This window comes from Gnatocerus cornutus, chromosome 6, assembly GCF_029298725.1.
Source record: "Gnatocerus cornutus isolate USDA-ARS CGAHR chromosome 6, icGnaCorn1.1, whole genome shotgun sequence".
Lineage (NCBI taxonomy): Eukaryota > Metazoa > Arthropoda > Insecta > Coleoptera > Tenebrionidae > Gnatocerus > Gnatocerus cornutus.
In genome coordinates, this window is record NC_142238.1 from 5436327 (window position 1) to 5455049 (window position 18723).

Consider the following 18723-nt stretch of genomic DNA (forward strand, 5'->3'; position numbering starts at 1 on the left):
CGTTGATAAGCTGCTAGCATTGTATGTATAGCACAGTAAAAAAAAGAAAACATTTTATAGATTAAAAGCATTGTTTTGGTTGAAACACGCACATAAAAAACTTTATGCTACACACCTTTAAACGTTTGATATGGAATGGAATTTATTGCTGATGAACAAACAATGAGACTTTATCAGTTATTTGCTAATGAATGACGTCAAAAAAACTCATTAGTTTTCGATTCGATCTGATGATTTCAGAGTTTAAGCGTGAAAACAACGAGTTGGGTGTTAATAAGCATTATAAATTGTGGGTTAAAATAGTTTCACCAGTCAGACTGAAATGCTGCAAAGAATTTCGTTTCACCAATTTTTTTACTGAACATACAGTCACGAACAAAATAAATGGGGCTACTGATTTTTTATTCATTTATTCTTCTTCTTAATTAAAATAAAATATATACCCAACACCCACTATAATCAGTGCAGCAGATAACGATAACCGTTTCCTATATTTTTATGAAATAATTTTATAGCGCCTATAAAAATATGATTTTATTTTTACTTTTTTAATCAGTTTCCTCAGAATCTCGACGTACAGTGTGAAAATTTTAAACGTACCAAATATTTTAAGCATTTATAATTATAAATAATTACATTATTAATCGCCCATTAACCATTGAGTTTGTTAGAAAACAAAAAAAAATACCAAAAAAAGAAAATTGGAACAAAGGTAGTTATGCAACCAAAAATGTAAAACCAAAGTGAGGTTATGTGTATTATGATGGATGTGCCTGATGTTTCCGCAGTTGTTAAATTTGAGTGTAATTCCAAACGATGTCTACCGCTTCTATGTGAACTCTAAAAATCGTCGTTTTGATTTGGTATTAGTAAACAAACAGATCAGAACTGCGTCTTCAGATCATTATTGAATTTATGGAATTGCGTGTGTAATTGGTTGCCTAAATAAACACATTAAATCATTCATTAATAGCCCACTTTAATGCATGATTTAAGCTGACAAATCATGACTTAATTGTACCTAAAAACAACCAATCGCCGGAAAATTAATTTAAATCGTACACTTGTGACATCACAGCGGTCTGTGACGTTTCCAAGGTCGTCCGTAATGGTAAACGCACCATTACCAGCACTACTACGAATGTTTTCACAACGGCTAATAAAGATTTATCATTACGTTAACATTTTAGCAATTCTTTTTCAATTTTTTCTTCATTCGCGAAATGGAGTGGAGAGTGTTTAACAGTTTGGGTATGTTGGCAAAATTGCCAGTTCACATCGATACTGAGTGAGTTTGAAAATCGACCAATTCCCCAAAGTGTATTAGTTAACCGTGAACTTGTCATAAATAAAAAAGGAAGAAACAATAATAAAACCGAGATAACGACGGTAATTTAAGTAATGTGATAAATAAACACCTCTCCAACAATTCAACGATAATTAAAGTGGTTTCTATTTAATACAACACCACCTTCATGAGGGGCCACGAGAAAAGGGGTTCCTTGTCAAAATGAAGATGACATTGTCGTCGCCAAACAGCACAACTAATGAAAAATTAACAACGCCAACTGAAAATAAGTAAGTTTGTTTTTTGTGTGAGACTGGTTTAAAATTGGGTTTTTCCTGCAGACAATCAAGTCCTAACTCAAGTCCCAGGGCGAGCCCCCGACCATCACCGAGACCACAAACTAAAAGGGAACATCCTAAAAGTGACTCCCTTTTGAGTGTTAGCTACAAAGAATCTTCTTCAAGCAACAAACATGATGGGTCTCCTTCTGTAAGTAGCTGATAAGACCTGTGCTCCCAATTGGACACTACTAGGTTGTCATGAATAGGCAGATTTACAACAATCATGTCATTCTAGAAAAATTATTCAATTTCATACTGTTATAGACTCTGTAATGCATAACTAAAAGTTCTTTCAATGGAAAGTGATCGCTGATTTCATCGTTTTTTAATTTCATGGAATTTTGAGCAGGAATTTTTTGTCCTGCTAAGAACTAATGATGTCATTCTGATGTTTTCTGTTGTCATAGAATACACTCCATTTGCCGTCTTAAATTTTGTGGCCACGACTGTAACAATTATTAAGCACAATTGTTGATTAAAATATGCATTTGTTTAACAGTTGTTAAATGGACGAGCTTATATCACTTAATGTTGTTGAATTATGGAAGAAAATTACTAAATTACCGCTGACATGACATACATTGTGGATTAACGTCACGATAAATCAAAAGGAAGGTAAACTAATCGTGGGTTTATCTTTATGTTTTTATATCCCTCTTAAAATCTTCGTTTTTCTTTTGATTGTATTAACAATTCCTTTGGCCAAAAATGGATTCGCCAAATTGACAAATTAAGTTCGCAATGTTATACCGTATGATCCAAAAGTCAGGAAACTAAAAAAGTAAACGTATGGCGTAGTATACATCACTCATATTGAAATGTTTGAAATGTCATCTGTTTACTCCCATTCACAGTTATCTGCAAACTGGGTCCAATAACGAGTTTAATAACAGTTTTGGTTGTCACACAGTACAAATTATTCCTTGTGATATAATTATCAGTAGCAACTCTAATTCTTTTGATCCTAAAATGAATTCATCACGTTTGTGTTCTCTAGAACGAAAGTAATTCATTTCCATACTTTGTATTAGCACGAGTTCGTAAAATAGCTACATAAACTGCTTATCATTGTATATAATTATTAGAGGTGCAATTAAGTTGATAAAGCGTGGTTTCATATTATAACATTATCCAAAGAACAACAACAACATTGTGTATTGATTGTAAAAAAGGTTGAAGGAAGCACTATTTACATTGTGGTTTGATAAAACCTATCAATACAAGAGTAGATGTATTTCTATGTCCTCTTTATCGACAGTAATGTCGTCATGGTAAGAAAAGAATGATATTAGTTTTAGTTTCATTTTTGTTTTCCAGAGCCAGGAAGGTTCAGTGTGTAGTCGAGTAAGCAATCCCGATTTAAATCCTCTTTCTGATCAAAATAAACCAGAAAGTAGCGGTAGTTCTAATAAAGATAGGAAAGAAACACGTGGTAAGAAGAAATCTTCCTGGTTTAACTCATTTTACCCAACGTACAAGTCTAGATCTGGTGATTTTAAGCGAATTTTTAAAGAAGTACCTGATGATGAGCGTTTAGTTGTTGGTAAGTGGCGTTAAATATTGACTTTGTTTGATTGTTTAAAACGCGTATTCATTAAACATAAAATCTACGACGTTGGCTTTAAACCGTTTAATTAGTTTTTAATTACCTAATGCAGTAAAAATCACGTCGCTTTTACGAGTTTTATTATGAATGGAGACACTCACCTCGCTTATCGCGATCGTGGGAGGCCAAATTGAGCAACACGATAAGAAATTTATCAGTAACTTACGTTGGCAGGAGCCCCACGCTGAACTGTCAAAAGGTAAATTCTTCTTTTTCTTCATTCCAGATTATTCGTGTGCGTTACAAAAAGAAATACTGGTACAAGGTAGACTGTACGTTACACAAGACTATTTGTGCTTCTATGCGAATATTTTCGGCTGGGAAACGAATGTTACGTTAAAATGGAAAGAAGTATCCGCAATAACCAAAGAGAAAACCGCCAGAGTGATACCGAATGCAGTGCTAATATGTACAAGAACGGAAAAATATTTTTTTACGAGTTTCGTAGCCAGAGACAAAACGTATTTGATGTTGTTTCGAGTTTGGCAGAATGCTCTGATGGATCAACCTATGACACCTCAAGAAATGTGGCAATGGGTACGTTGGTTTTAGTCAACTCGACTACAATGGGACGAGAAATTCCCATCACAGATTGTTTAATTTCGGTTTTTATAGGTCCATCAAAGCTATGGGGATGAATTAGGATTAACTAGCGATGATGAAGATTACGTAGCTCCTGGAACGGAAGAAGATAAATTGTCCGCTCGATTGTCTGTTGAGTCTTTTTCTGAGGTGAGTTGATGGAAGTTATTTTATTAATGTTAAAAATGGCACACAACAGGTGGATAAAAATGTGGTGACACATGTGTTATCTCAATTGATAGATTAGAAAGAATTGTTACATCTGCGAATATGCAGCGAGTGAATTCGGAGTCAGTTGTTTTCATCACAGACAAAAGAATTTTGTAAGTGAAAGTATTTCCAATTTATACAATTATTCGAGTTATTCATTAAATTTTTTATGGTCGAAATGTTTCGAATTTTAACTATCATTAATAAATTAATAAAAAATGTTCAATCATCATGACATTGTGCAAGATTCAAAGAGTTGCTGCAAACATTTTACTACGCATAGCGCATTATGTCACTGGTTTTAGGTTTTTTTCCTGTTATCATTGACACACATTTGTTGTTAGGGGAAATTTCTAATTTCTTTTACTATCACTTGCACAGTAATACCGTCATAATTTTGCTAAATTTCCATAAACTAAAACGTTTTGTTCGATAGTGTTTACGGTACAATTTTTTTAAACTAGAAAATAGTCCTCCAATAATTTTGCAGTTTCGAAGCTCGTACTGATTTTTTTGGATATTTAGTAAATATAACTCTTTCCACACCATGTTATTGTAAATTTTACTGTTAATTAATGTGGTGAAACTATAGAGAATGAACTAGCTGCGCTTACATTTTACTTATCTGCGATTAATTGATTTTCAAATATTTCAAGCGCTGTTTAAAATTTTTCCAGAATGTCCTAATTTAAAGGTTCTCAAATCGTTAAAATTATGTTTCTAGGGGCCTTCAGTCATGGATTACTTAAGAATTATCGTAGAGCATCCCGTGTTTTTATACGATATCGCCTCAGAATGTTGGTCAATTCTCTGTATCAATTTCTATATCACTTTTCAACCTTTTGGGACGTTTTTTGTGAGTATCAGTAACAGTTTTGCAAGTCCGTTTTAACACTGTTCTTAAAAATGTAATACTTGAAGCATTGAAGTGTGGTGGCGGAACTCCAATTAACAGTCGCCGACTCAGCGACAAAATTTTAAAAGGTCATCAGTTTCTTTCCCTCATTTCCTAACGTGCGTATTCTAAGTATCTAAAAAATGTCAGCATGAGCTTCGTTTGGTTTTATTAACATGTCACAAAGAGCCTTTTTTAACTGTCTAATAACAGAGTTTTTGTCGATAGCACGAGTGTAGCGTGGTACTAGAAACAGCCGTTGAAACCATGGTCGGCGAAGAAAACAAATCTCAAGACGACGAAGTTGCCGTTCGTCAAACGGTGGAAAATAGAAAACGGACCACTTCAGCTTCTCATATTCCGACCGATTTTTCGGATACGACGGAATCGGATGGAGAAAAACAAGCAAAGTACGTAGCGTTTTTCTTAGGAAAAGATTTGCATTAATGTTGTCAAGTGTTGCCTTTCAGAATAGATTTAACCCTACTCCTTTCCTGGGACAAATCCCTCCCTAAAACTCCTGACTTTGATGGTAGAATTCCAGTTTTGCAGAGTGCCAAGTAAGTCGCTGCATTACGGATTTTTTAAGTATTAACATTGCTTCCTAACACCTCAAGTGCATGCTGAAGACCCTTTTAATTGCGATTTGCTGCGATTTTACTAACTGGCCTCATGATTCTTCTTCTTGGGAAGTTAAGCTTTTTTTTGGCGCTTAACTTCTGGGAGCAGTTTGTGAATTTTGTACTTGATAAAATTATTTTACAGATGTAATGCAAACGTACAATGTACTTCAACTCATGAAGGCCGTCTAGTGATGAACGAGATCGTTCCAATTCACATAGATCAATTATTTACTCTACTTTTTACCAGTTCAAAGTTCTACTTGGATTTTCACGCATCCAGGAAAACAACTGATCTTACTCAAACTCCTTGGACTCACAATTCCAGCGACGACAGTAAAAGTCGCGTTGTTAGTCTGACAATGGCTTTAAATCAGGCGATGGGGCCTAAAACAGCGCAAGTTACCGAAAGCCAAGTAATTACACACGTGCAAGTCTCGATTTTTTTAACCCTTTTTTTCAGGTCATGCTTCCATGTAGTAAACCAGGGTGTCTCTATTCTGTTGACGTCGAAACAGTTAATGCGGGCATTCCTTACGCTGATAGCTTTAATGTTGTAGTTCATCATTGTCTTCGAAAAATTTCAGAAAGCGAGAGTTCGTACCAAGTATTTGCACAAGTTATTTATAAGAAGTCAGTTTGGGGCTTAGTTAAAGGTACCATCTTCCTTGTCACAATTATTTCTTATAATTATTACGTAGGTATGATCGAGAAAACGTGTTGGTCTGGACTGGAAGATTTTTACAATGCGATGAGTAAAGCCTTACATATAGAAGGCGAAGAGGGTATTTGTGATGTTAAAAGGAAATCTAGGCGAAAGCGAAGGATTCATAGCACTCCCCGAATTGGAGCGGAGGATAGTCGACCTTTATTAGGTTAGTTGTACGTTTTACCCACCAGTGTCTTATGTTTTCTTGCAGGTGCTGTAAATAGAATGAAAATTTCTTCAGGTGGCATTTTTAGCTCCGACGTTGCTACTATGATCGTATTTACGGTTTTAATATTGTTAGTTATCTTAAATGTGATGTTGTATTTCAAACTGTGGTCTTTAGAAGAGTCCCCACCCTACACCTTATTGGACTTGCACATTCTAAAGTAAGTGCGCTCAAATTAACGTGAGAGTTGCTCATGTTGTTTTGCAGAGATCCACCTAAAACCCACGATGAATGGATCAAGCTGTTACAACAACAAGAAACTTTTCATTCTGTGGAAATCCAGAAGTGGCAACGGATTTTAAAAACAGCAATTCAACTTTTAAAACAGGTTTGAAACAAACAAACATTTAAGCATTTGTTTATTGGTATTTTTCGCAGACTGAAGAGTCTCTAAACGAACTTCAACGATCAATTAACCCAACGTATACAAATAAAGTGATGTCTGTCCTGCAAAATAACAGAGATTCTGTCGAACAGGCTCACCAAGAAGAGGAACTATAGATAATGTTGTTATTGTTTTAAAATTATTCTATGTCACTACGCACTGTGTTATATTTTTAGTACCTCTATAGATTTTATCGATTGTTCCTGTACACGTTGTGTAGACCATTAATTAAATTAACATTTAAAAACTCATTTATTGTTTATTTTTACAGTATTAATACACAGTGGTTTTATTGTGATAGTGTTATAATAAAATTTTGCTGAAGATTAAGGTTTAGGTTTTTTATTTCAACAACGTGGGGGTTATTTAGAACGAGGAGAGTCTTTGAGGTATCACCGACGTGGACTTTAGCTTTCGTCATACTTTTCTTGTAGCCATAAACTTTAATCGCATCCACGAACACAGGGTGATTATAACCACAATGAATTTGCTTATTTGAAATAGTAGAACCCTTAAAATCCAACTGTACGTAGTGGTATTGTTTTTCTTGGTACAGAAATGACCTATGGTCATCGCTGTATAAAGAACCAGTTGCAGCTCCTCTAATATCGCAAAAAACTAGCAAGGTAATGGAACAATCTTTGAGAAGAGCAGAAGAAGAAACGCTTTGTTCCACTGTTGGTATAATGCAGCCTCCACGGTAAAATACGGGTATTGCATCCATATCGACGGCAATGGTAATGTTTCCACCCCCATACACGGAGGATCCATGGAACCATCTTTCATTATCGCCAGGTAAATATACGTTTAAATGTTCCACTTGTTCCATCACAGGGCAAACTAAAATGTCACTCCCAACCAAAAAACAACCATCTAAATCCGCAACATTTTCGTCTTGAGGGTACTGATAAACCAAAGGTCTTATCACAGGTTCTAGAGTAACCCAGTGTCGCCAAAATAGCGTGTACCAATGTAATAAGTACATGTAGCGTTGCTGCAAACAAATACGTATTCTTCGTAGTACTACATCACTGAACAAATAGGGTTCCCGTCGAGGCACATTTCGATTAGAATGACCTCTGAAAAACGGCAGCCAAGCACCCAGTTGGTACCATCTTACCAACAGTTCTTCGTCTGGATGTTTAACAAAACCACCAATATCGGCACCACAAAAACTAAACCCTGTTAAACTTGCAGTGAGGCACATTGGTACGCTGATTTTTAAGTGGTCCCAACTGGCAGTGTTATCTCCAGTCCAAATCGCGGCGAATCTTTGAGATCCGATGAAATGCGCTCGCGTTAAGATAAACGGTCTTAAATTTGGGCGTTGCAAGAGACCTTCGTATGTGGCCATAGTTTGGTAGAAACCGTACAAGTTGTGGACATCTCTGTGTTTCCAAGGACCATGGAGAGCGGTTTTGGACATTGCGTTTTCGTGGGTTTCAAAAAGCGCTGGTTCGTTCATATCGTTCCAGATATGCAAGTTTGAGGATTTTGCGAAGGGTGGGTGTAAACAAGCGTAGTACTGCCGGGCCTCTGGGTTTAAAAAATCGATCCAGCTGCTGGTTCCAGGCCAACATTTTGCGGTGAAAGGGGTCCCATTAGAATTATTGATAAAGTAACCGTTTTCTTTACATTCCTTGTAGACGAAATAGTCGTCATCGACCTTAAAATGAGGGTCAATTATAACCACAGCATTTCTTTTTTTATTTTCGAGGAAATCCAACAAGAGTTGAGGGTCAGGGAACGTTGTTGGGTTCCACGTAAAGTACTTCATTTCGTCGGTGTAGTCGATATCTAACCAGACAGAATCCAATGGCAGTTGGTGCTCATCAAACTTGTTTGAAACTTCAATGACCTCCTCTTGAGTCATGTAGCTGTAACGACATTGATGGTAACCCAGAGCAAAAAGGGGTGGTAAAGGTGCAACCCCTAGAAAACACTGTAAGAAAAGAACCTAGAACAACATCTACCGTACCAGTGAGTTCGGAGTTTTGTCGCACGCAATCTTGAAGGCTTGGTCCGCTTAAAATGTAGAAATCAGCAGTTCCACTCTCACTGAAGAACGTTGATGTTAATCCAAAGTCGTTTTTTAAGTCTATATATGTTTCGGAAGCATTGAGCCATAGCAGCCCGGTTGTTTGGTCTGCACTGTGGGCGTAGATTAGAGGTACAGCACCGTACAACGACTCCTGAGGAGAAGAAGTTGAATACGCAAACCTATCGGTGTTGAACAATCGGTACGCTTTGTTATCACATAAAGAGAGCCGCTCTGCATGTTGAGGAAGTCCGTAAGCTTTCGTGGCTTTTGGAAAAAGGAAATCTGCGGAGATACCAACGTGTGGTTCTTGTTCTTCTATTACAAAAGACCTTTGAGAGTTTACAAAGACAAACGGTTCATTATTTCTAGAAACTTGTATAAGAAAATCGTTACAGTTTATTGTAACGCTGAGGTTCTTGTAGTCAACTTGAAGTTCGTTATTCAGTTGGTGGATTCTAATGTTAGTCTTCTTTGGCTCGAGAATTATAACATCTTTTACGATAAACCTTTCATGGGTGGGGTCCGTGACTCGAAAATGAACGATTTCACTGCTAAAGAATGTTAAATGAAGAGTAAAAATTCTTCTCCCAGTGGTAAGGTCGCCACGAATTGACGACCCAAAAAGACCAACATTTTGTAATTGATACCGAGGAGGCCTCTTTTTTCTTAATCTAACGTGAAATGGCTTCTTCCTGGACAAAGTAAATGCAGTCACTGCGATTGCACCAAGCAGTACTCCACTGGTAACTCCGAGAAGTAAACGATTGAAATTCATTATTTAAGATTTTAATCATAACCTCAATGTATAAAAATACCTCGTGGAATCAAAGTACAACTGATAACGTTAGATGAAGGAAAAAAAAAGGAAGTTTCCTTGAATATTTATTTACTACCAAGAAAAAAATATTTCATATTTTATTTGTCTTCGGGCTTAGCAAAAACTAAAGTGTATCCGCACTTTCCACAGTAGTGGCGATCTTCCATGGCAGCCATGAAGACACCAGCTCCGCAATTCTCATCAGGGCATTCGCGTCTCAATCTATGGATTTTACCATTCTCGTCCACCTATTAAAGAATGTCATTATTTCTGTTTTCCAAATTTGATTTTTACCTTGTAAAATTTCAAAACGGCCAACTTGACCTTCTTCTTCTTGTGCTTGATTTTCTTGGGGGTGGAGTAATTCTTCTTCTTGCGCTTCTTAGCGCCGCCTCTGAGTCTTAAGACTAAATGCAATGTGGATTCCTTTTGGATGTTGTAGTCAGAGAGGGTACGGCCATCTTCCAACTGTTTACCGGCAAAGATAAGACGTTGTTGGTCTGGAGGAATTCCTTCTTTATCCTGGATTTTCGCTTTTACATTTTCGATAGTATCTGATGGCTCGACCTCAAGAGTGATGGTCTTACCAGTCAGAGTTTTTACGAAGATCTGCATTCTGGGGAGTTATCTATAGAAAAACATTAGAACATTGAAAAATATCCCAATTAACAGTAAATAATAAGGAACAAAATCAAACTTAAGAAATTATTTTTATTAAAACTTTATTCACCTTAAACAATACAAAATTTAAACTAGAAGAACAGCATTAATACAGCCATCATTTTCAGGATTATTAGTAACCTGCGCGTATTTTCCCCACACAACTTTGCCAGCCTGTGTTACCAAACCTAACTCTGAAATATTAACTTCAATAACTGTCCCCTTTGTAATAACTCCCAAACTTGTAAACATGGGTGAACTTGGATTTTTCTTAACTCCTATGATTGGTAGATAAAATGTTGCCTTCAATTCTGGATGTGTAACATGAGCCTTCTTAAACCTCAACGCCATGGGCCTGATGAACCTTTCAAACTTTGGTGGCTTTCTTGTAAAACCTTCACCAACAAACGTGACCTTTGTAACCATCCTTTTCCACGCTTTTCTTTTAGTTTTTCCAGACTTAACAACTCTCAAAACTTCAGCGTCTGCTTGGGCTCTTACTTTTGGAATTGGTACATCCCATTTGCCTGCCTTTTCTTTGCGTTTCTGTTTTATCATGTTAGATAAAACCTTTGCACGAGATTGGACATCGCGATCCAAAAGGTAAGCTGGTAGGGCTCCTTCCGCGACTTTGTCTGTAGTCTTCTTGGTTTTCTTCTCTTCATGGGCTTTGATCTTCTTCTTCATCTGTATCTTCTCATTGCGACGTTCTTTGTTGAAGATCTTCGCTTTGATACCTCGCAAGCTTCGAGCCACTTGAGCCCTCCTGTGGGGCTCACGAGCCTCCTTTTTTCTTTTGCGTTCTTCATAGTCCAAACGGCGACCGTAAAGTTTACGGTGACGTTCTACGTATTCGTTCTGCGGCATGTTGGCTGAAATACGTCAAATTTAATGTAACAAGTGTGTGCACAACCATATTCAACATCTTTGAATATGACTATTACACACTTTAATGTAATTCCACTTACCTTAACTCTGACTATGATAGTCATATTCATAGATATTGTACAACGCACTAAATTTATTGCGAAAACAATGCGATTCCGCGTTAAACAAAAATGTAAGACAGCCATGTGGTCGCGAATTATAAACATTTTTTTTAGATGCCTCAATCGCCCTTTTACGAGAAAAGTTACTAGAATTATAGAAATAATAGTTTACTGGTGTTTTCCGACAATTTTAGTTATTCGAAACAATGTAAAAAGATCGCAATTGTTATAAACGAGGTAAAAACTTTACTCACCTTAACACTCCACCATGACACGCCGTGAAAAGAATTTGACAGACGGAAACTTGAGTGAGAGAGGTAGATTTCCGTCAATTGCACCAACATAACAGAATTTAGATCGAAAGACACTAGACAGTAACTCAAAAGCCTCAAAAGTGACAGTTCCAATGACAGTGTCATAATATAGGGTTACGTTTTAATGACAGATTGTGAAATTTAAGTTTGTTTTGCAGAAAAAGATGTTTTTGCTGTAATTGTATCAGTTCTGTGACTAGTGTTGTTTTCGGGCAATTTCGAAAGTGACTGTTTGAACTGGAATTTGGTGGCGATTTTTCAAAAAGTGCCACTTCTAACAGCTTCACCATGACGGGGTGGTACTACGATAAAAAAGAACTGAGAAATACTCCATCAGCTCAAGATGGAATTGAATATGATACGGAAATGCGGTATCGCAAAGAAGGTAAGCGCATTCTTGTTTCTATCATTTTTTTATCCATTTTTGAAGGGGCAAGGTTTATTATCAACACTGGGGCAAAAATGGATCTGGGGTACAACACAACAGCTACTGGAGTGGTGTACTTTCACAGGTTTTACATGTTCCATTCGTTTCGGCAATTTCCTAGATATGTAACAGCTTGTTGTTGCTTATTTCTTGCTGGTAAAGTAGAAGAAACCCCCAAAAAGTGTAAGGACATAATAAAGACAGCACGAGGGCTGTTATCAGATCAGAAGTTTGCCACTTTTGGTGATGACCCCAAAGAAGAAGTGAGTTTCATGGTCAGTTCTCGCATTATTACTTGTATGTTTCTGTAGGTAATGACTTTGGAAAGAATTCTTCTGCAGACTATCAAGTTTGATTTACAAGTAGAGCACCCATACAGCTACCTCTTAAAATACGCCAAATGCTTAAAAGGAGATAAAAACAAACTCCAGAAAATGGTCCAAATGGCGTGGACCTTTGTAAACGATAGTTTATGCACAACTCTGGCCCTTCAGTGGGAGCCTGAAATAATCGCAGTCGCTTTAATGTATTTGGCTGGAAAACTCAGCCAATTCGAAGTCGTCGATTGGGTAGGACGCACCGCTAAACATTTACGTTGGTGGGACATGTTTGTAGAAGATGTAACCATGGACCTCCTTGAAGACATCTGCCACCAAGTCCTGGATTTATACTCGCAGCCCACTATAAATCCCGCTCCCGATAGTCCCCCTCTGCCTCCTAGACCAACATCGGCTAGAAAATCAACAAATGGCCAAGAAAAACCAGAAGTTCCTGATCTGATCCCTACAGTCAACACAAAGATTCCACCACCTCCAGATGTTCCCCAATATCCATACCAGACGTTTACTGGGGCGCCACCTCCGGTTGGTCCATATCCAGCACCCCCGTACGTCGCACCTTTACCCACCCCGCCAGCGCCACCCCATTTGGCAGCTCCACCACCAGGTCCACCGCCACATCTAACTGCTCCACCGGTGTTTCCGCCTTATGTTACACACCCACCACCATTTCCACCGATGGGGCCACCAACAGCGCCGTTTTATCAGCTCACGCCGCCGCCGGTGCAGCCGCCACATAGACCTTATTAAGTGTATGCATTTTCTTTATTGTACGTTATACAGAAGTAGGAAATAAAATGTTATGATTTTCAAGTTTGTGTTATTGACTTTTATTTTTAAAAATGTACATACATAACAAAATTTACATAATTAAGGCACTGTTTATAATCACAAATACATCTTATTGCTTTGAAAAACCGTTAAAATATCGAATTATATACACAGCCTTTAAATTATTAATTTGATGATAACAGATCAAAATATACATTACGTAGTTTACAAAAAAAACAATATAACATACTTTGTTGAATTACATAAATAAGATACGCGTGAATTGGTAAATATTACAATTAATCAGACTTTAATAAATACTATTTGAGTTTTAACGCGGGATGGATTCCTAGATACATTTAAAACAATGTTAAAAATTAATATAGCTCGATTATATTTTGGACATTAATTGCAACTTAACCTATGAAAAAAAAAAACACTGAACACAGTAATTTAAAACAATAGAATTAAAAAGGGGTGCTATATAAGACGTGTTTGCTTCAAATAATGTATTAATAAAGAGTAAACAAATCTGTATTGGGCTATTGTTTGGATCATGTACGCTCTCTGGTGGCGGAGCAATTCGACAACTCGAGGGATACACACCTCCTATTAAAAAACCAAGAAGTAAATATAAAACACACTTTTTATCTACCTGATTATGGTCCACCGTATACAGTAGAAGGTCACTTAAAATTGTAAGTCCGGTCCTCCCCACGCCCGCAGTGCAGTGTACCAAAATGGGCGGATTTTTGTTATGCCCCGGTGGTATTTCTCCCATTGAATGTTGATGTACTGACTGCATCTCTTCTAAAAATCCCAAAAAATGTGAAACCGAGTTGGGACACCCTTGGTCCCCCCAATCTGTGTAATGCATATGCCATAAAGTCCTGTATCTCCGTGAGGTAACGTGGCAAAGCCTAACTTTACTCGTGATACAATTCCCAGAGTTTTGTGAAAATTCCCACCAAACTTGGTACTCCTAAAACAACAATCCTCGCAATTTATTCACAAATAAATTGAACTAACTTGTCCGATATCGATGCATCGTTCCCCAGAATCAGGCATGTAGTGTAAATCTTCCGTGCTGTCTGTTAATTGTACTATAAGATATACTTCGGCTTCCCACACACATTGCCAAAAATAGGGTAACGTAATGCGATTGGGACCTTGAGCTGCGATATAAAATCTTTGCTTGCTGCCGACTGTAGCCTATCAAAAATATTAAACTCATTTGAATTTGAGTATCCGTGGGCTTACTGTAATGTGAGAGGCGTTGATATATCCATATCTGTTGTTTTTAGTTGGTGTGAGTCTCAATCGGTTATCTTCATACGGAAGGACATCTTTGAAACGATTAAACTGAGCATTATCTCGATGGCACGCTGTGGTGAAATCGGAGTTTTGTTTCTTTTTCGGGATTTTGTCGAACTCGAAGAAGAGCTGACTGTCGCCTAACTTGTTTTCTAAGAGCTGGCACTGAAAATGGAGTCACGAAAAATTCGGAATTTTAGTTAAACGTACCATCGTCTCCTTGCTTATGGACGGCGGCAATGGATTAAACCTCGGCAACCCCGTGGACCAACGGTGCTTCGTGTTACTGTGATTTTTCTCTTTCTTTTCTTTTTCTCTTCCCAACGTGGCGCTTTTTACTTTCTCCCCCGACTTACTTTTTCCTATCAATATTCCCCACCGCTTCTTCTTTGACTTACTGGAACTATTAGACGTTGAACTAGTACCCAAAGACTCATTAGTCGCACTGCTCTCACTAAATAACGCGCTGCTAACGCTTGACGAGTTCATCACAGGATTCTTATTGACTATAAACGTATTATTCGAGCTCGTCGTAATAGGAGAATCGTTCAAATTCTGGTTGGACCTGCTCAATTCATTCATATCAGATTTCGACGACTTTGCGCTAGAATTGTTTCTGTTGATGTTGGCGTAAAGGGTTTCTTTGCTGCCTTGATTGGTACCAATGCTGACTTGTTGAAATTGTGACTGTAAAGCGTTAACAACTGTGTGATTCACTACTTGGCTGATTTCTGGAGCTGAATGTATGCTTTGGGTGCGCCCTCGCATTTCACCATTGTCGTTTTGCCAAGGTAACGGTATGTTTTCGTAAATGGGTTCAGTAGAGTTGTTGAGATGAGGATCGTGAGCCACCATCGTGTTTTGGTTTCTCGTCACCACAAATCCCGTGCTTGGTAATCGGTTTTCTTGTAGAATCTGCTTCATGTTGGCAGGCATGCAGTAGATTATATTCCCGTGTTCATCGTAAACTTTCTTGATATGTTTGGTGATATTGGGATTTTCTACAATGAGAGCTTGTGGGCGCCCCAACATATTGTTATTAAAAATCGACGATAAATTCTCGTAAGTTCCATGTTGGGGCGGTAGATAACTATGAGAACGATGCACTGGATGAGCTTGATGGTTCGCAAAGAGAGCTCCATAGTGTTTTAAATACAAATTCCCTGACACAAGATCAGGACTCGATCCACTGACAATGCTGTTAACAAAATGATGAGTCGGTTTTGCTTGTTGCGAAATCCCCGGTAAATCAGGCGTGGAATTCGAGCTAATTCTATTACTCGGATACGGTGGAGGTGGTTTATACAAATGTAACAATCCCACATTTTCTGTGAAGTTGTGATTTTCATTCGGTAAAATCTGCGATTGTGTAAACCCAGCGTTGTACATCGCCGTCATTATATTCTTTGGTTCAATGTTATTATGAGTGACATCTGGATAACGTAAATGTGTTGAATATGTATCAGCTTGGTGGATTTCAGGCTGTGAACTGTAGAGTATTGAATGAGTATTGCGGAGAGGTTCACGAGGTGGGATGGCACCGGAAGAATTTCGATATTTCTGTTGGATGGCGGTTTCGTAGTCGGGGGCTGGACGGTAAGACGGAAGAAGACTTCGAAGATGATCTATGTTTGTAGGTTTATTAAGATCCAGGCAAGAGGTTGACTGGGCTCTTTGTTTTAAACTTTGAGCGGAGACAGAGCGATCCCAGTGGTGCGATGGGTCGGTTATGTCTTCGTAGCTGTCCATTTGGCGCAATTTCTCCTTTAAAGCAAATTACTATGCTAGTGTGGTAAGAAAATTAACGCTAGAATGAATGACTTCCATGGTTCATTTTTATTATAATTACCTTAATAGTTCATCGGCAAAGCCAAATGGTGACAAGAAAAACTGTTTTTGTGAGTTTTGTTAAAATGAGTTAATTTTACGTCTATCTACGCAGTCATAATATCAATATTTGTACACCAAAATTTAAGTTTTTTGAAAGTTTTCGTAACTAAAAAGATAAAAAAATAATTACGAAATGAATGATGAACGTTTTTATCTATCATCGATAAATTAGTAATTACGCAAATACAAGCTTCAAAGTTTTTTCTTACTATTCCTTCGTTCAAATTCCACAAATATTTATCTCGAATCAAAGAAAGAAATACGCAAGTAAAAAAATTAAATGCAAATGCAATATTTAATTAAGAATGTAATTATAATTCATCTACATAAACTCACAAAAATGTTTTTAATTTCGATTACCCCAGTGCAATGTATTAATTGGCAATAAAATATTACGGTCACCATTGTTCGTGCGTTACTAATCTATAATTGGAAGTTAATTGCCGATTGAAAAAGGGGTCCTTCACTTTAACATTTTCTAATCTGAAACCTGCTTTCGTCCGCTTTTGTATTACTCACAATTTACTTAATGATAACTGAGAACAATTTGTTTCAAAATTCTTGACATTCTTCCAACACTCACCTCAAGTTGTGCCTGGTGGAAAACCGGCGGAACAGGCGGTCCCTTATCAGTCTGATCATTATTCATTTCATACTGGCGATAAAAAGTGTGTTGCAAAACGCAAAACCTCCACGCATTTTTTGCGCTTTCCACATCAGAAAAATGGAATTCGATTTTTTCAGAATCTAACGTCTCTATTGTGAAATCACGTTTGTGATTGATTACGTTTTTGATATCAGCCCATCTATAAAAAAAAAGTTGCAAACTGTATATTGTCTTGTGAGAAAGGTACCCATAGCGGTGCCCTTCGCGTTCTCCTGCGTATCCTACAGAAACTTCTGTTAATGAAACGCTGATCATTGCGTCGTCTCCTAAACGGTCTTTCACGGCGAAAATCTCTTGGCCGTATCCTTCCAGTTGTTGGCAAGCACAAATGTAATATTCTTCAGCTGTTCCTTGGGGGAGATTGTGTAAATCGGCGTGTTGGCGACTGGCTAAGTCTGTAAGAGATTCTAAAAGGGCTGGATCTGTAAAACTCTGAATATAATTTTAGTAATGTTGTCTTTACAGTAAAAGAAGTTTTACCCTGGGAAACAATTGGAAGTCTTTGAGATAGTGAGCTGTGTGCCTTTCAGAATCAAAATTACCAAACTCTGCCTGCATTGAATAACTAGCCAATTCTACAGCTTGTTGAGGGGTGCAAGATATCCGCCCCTCAATCACGTCCATTTTTAACTGGAGGAAATAATGGTATCTACAGGAAATTCATTAGTGTTTTTATTAACAAAAAAGAAGCAAACCTGGTAACTTCATCATTGATTAATCTGACTCCTGATATGATGTAATACATCACTCTCAGATAAACATACAAATTCCTAGCATATTTGTCAAGTTGTCGCTTTATTGGACGGTCTAATTCCACCCAATAAAACGCGTTTTCTGAATTCCTGCTCATGTATTGTAGTCCAAAAAAATTTGGTTGATTCAGTCCTAATTTTTGACATACCACGTCCAGACAGTCCTGTCCAGTGCTTTCCGAAGATAGAGTGCATTCAACATTTGTGGCATCCAACATCTCTACAGATATTACAAAGAGAGACTTGGAAGCCACACTGTAGTGCCTCGATTTTTTAAGCTTCAACCTGAATGGCATTTTTACCCTAAAATATATTATTATACTTCGATTTCTCTTATCTATATATGGAACGAAATCGCAACAGCGTGAGATTTGTAATGTTTTGTTGATAAAGAATGTTTGTGTTGTGAAAAGAGGAGTTACATTCCACATGTTGGTTTTTAAAGAAAAGTGGGGAAATGGGACAGTACCTGTAATATTCTGTTTCTGACTGGAAGTGTTGCACCTTTGAAAACTAGAAATAAATGTTATTTATATTCTATTCACATTTTTGACAGTGCGTCATAAAAATAATGTAAAAAATCGTTTTCAGGAACAGTCACCTGTCAAAGTAAATGTCAGTTGTGGTTTCGCAAACAAGGGACAGGTGGCAGCAGATACGGTTATTTTTAAATAAATAAATAGTTTTATTAACTTTAAATATGTTTTATCACTTATCTTATCACAAATTGATCGTTGTTTATGTAACTATTTGTGGAAAGAAAAAGGATTTTTTGCGACCAAGACCGATGTGGTTTGTCTCGTAACCATGGGAACCGAACGTAACCGCGCATTTAAATTTTGATAAAATAGTAATTTTTTGTCATTTTTAATTGAAATAGT

At 37.4% G+C, this 18723-nt stretch overlaps 6 protein-coding genes across 9 annotated transcripts; 2 read left to right on the forward strand and 4 right to left on the reverse strand.

The window, feature by feature from the left end:
• The first annotated feature begins 1115 nt into the window (after positions 1-1115).
• Positions 1116-7192, forward strand: GramD1B (GRAM domain containing 1B). Of its 3 annotated transcripts, XM_088040262.1 has the most exons (14): positions 1116-1578; positions 1630-1777; positions 2947-3172; positions 3462-3772; positions 3851-3967; positions 4752-4883; positions 5151-5332; positions 5393-5482; positions 5688-5958; positions 6006-6198; positions 6244-6417; positions 6463-6637; positions 6685-6805; positions 6856-7192. In XM_088040262.1, the coding sequence occupies exons 1-14, from the start codon at positions 1511-1513 to the stop codon at positions 6976-6978; spliced, it is 2331 nt and encodes a 776-aa protein (XP_087896388.1). In that variant the 5' UTR covers positions 1116-1510; the 3' UTR covers positions 6979-7192. The 3 variants fall into 3 exon arrangements, with proteins under 3 accessions (XP_087896388.1, XP_087896389.1, XP_087896390.1); XM_088040263.1 differs by lacking the exon at positions 5393-5482 and having other exon boundaries at positions 1117-1578; XM_088040264.1 differs by lacking the exon at positions 4752-4883 and having other exon boundaries at positions 1117-1578.
• LOC148172375 (neutral alpha-glucosidase C-like) lies at positions 7102-9792 on the reverse strand. Its single transcript, XM_088040261.1, has 2 exons — positions 8841-9792; positions 7102-8794 (listed from the first exon to the last, which is right to left on the reverse strand). Exons 1-2 carry the CDS (start codon positions 9676-9678, stop codon positions 7152-7154), a joined length of 2481 nt encoding a protein of 826 aa, XP_087896387.1. The 5' UTR covers positions 9679-9792; the 3' UTR covers positions 7102-7151.
• RpS27A (ribosomal protein S27A) lies at positions 9773-11716 on the reverse strand. Its single transcript, XM_088040277.1, has 3 exons — positions 11624-11716; positions 10015-10348; positions 9773-9968 (listed from the first exon to the last, which is right to left on the reverse strand). The coding sequence occupies exons 2-3, from the start codon at positions 10333-10335 to the stop codon at positions 9819-9821; spliced, it is 471 nt and encodes a 156-aa protein (XP_087896403.1). The 5' UTR covers positions 10336-10348; positions 11624-11716; the 3' UTR covers positions 9773-9818.
• Ip259 (NSA2 ribosome biogenesis factor-like IP259) lies at positions 10426-11714 on the reverse strand. Its single transcript, XM_088040275.1, has 2 exons — positions 11624-11714; positions 10426-11252 (listed from the first exon to the last, which is right to left on the reverse strand). Exon 2 carries the CDS (start codon positions 11245-11247, stop codon positions 10468-10470), a length of 780 nt encoding a protein of 259 aa, XP_087896401.1. The 5' UTR covers positions 11248-11252; positions 11624-11714; the 3' UTR covers positions 10426-10467.
• Positions 11717-11737: 21 nt separating the features above from the next.
• On the forward strand, positions 11738-13261 carry CycK (cyclin K). The gene is made up of 3 exons (XM_088040274.1): positions 11738-12068; positions 12114-12373; positions 12422-13261. The coding sequence occupies exons 1-3, from the start codon at positions 11972-11974 to the stop codon at positions 13196-13198; spliced, it is 1134 nt and encodes a 377-aa protein (XP_087896400.1). The 5' UTR covers positions 11738-11971; the 3' UTR covers positions 13199-13261.
• Position 13262: 1 nt separating this feature from the next.
• Pez (protein tyrosine phosphatase non-receptor pez) lies at positions 13263-18499 on the reverse strand. 2 transcript variants are annotated; one of them, XM_088040259.1, is made up of 10 exons: positions 18312-18499; positions 17786-18145; positions 17571-17739; positions 17278-17522; positions 17007-17229; positions 14744-16297; positions 14480-14698; positions 14249-14431; positions 13875-14201; positions 13263-13828 (listed from the first exon to the last, which is right to left on the reverse strand). In XM_088040259.1, the coding sequence occupies exons 2-10, from the start codon at positions 18136-18138 to the stop codon at positions 13700-13702; spliced, it is 3402 nt and encodes a 1133-aa protein (XP_087896385.1). In that variant the 5' UTR covers positions 18139-18145; positions 18312-18499; the 3' UTR covers positions 13263-13699. The 2 variants fall into 2 exon arrangements, with proteins under 2 accessions (XP_087896385.1, XP_087896384.1); XM_088040258.1 differs by lacking the exon at positions 18312-18499 and having other exon boundaries at positions 17786-18287.
• Between the last annotated feature and the right edge of the window lie 224 nt (positions 18500-18723).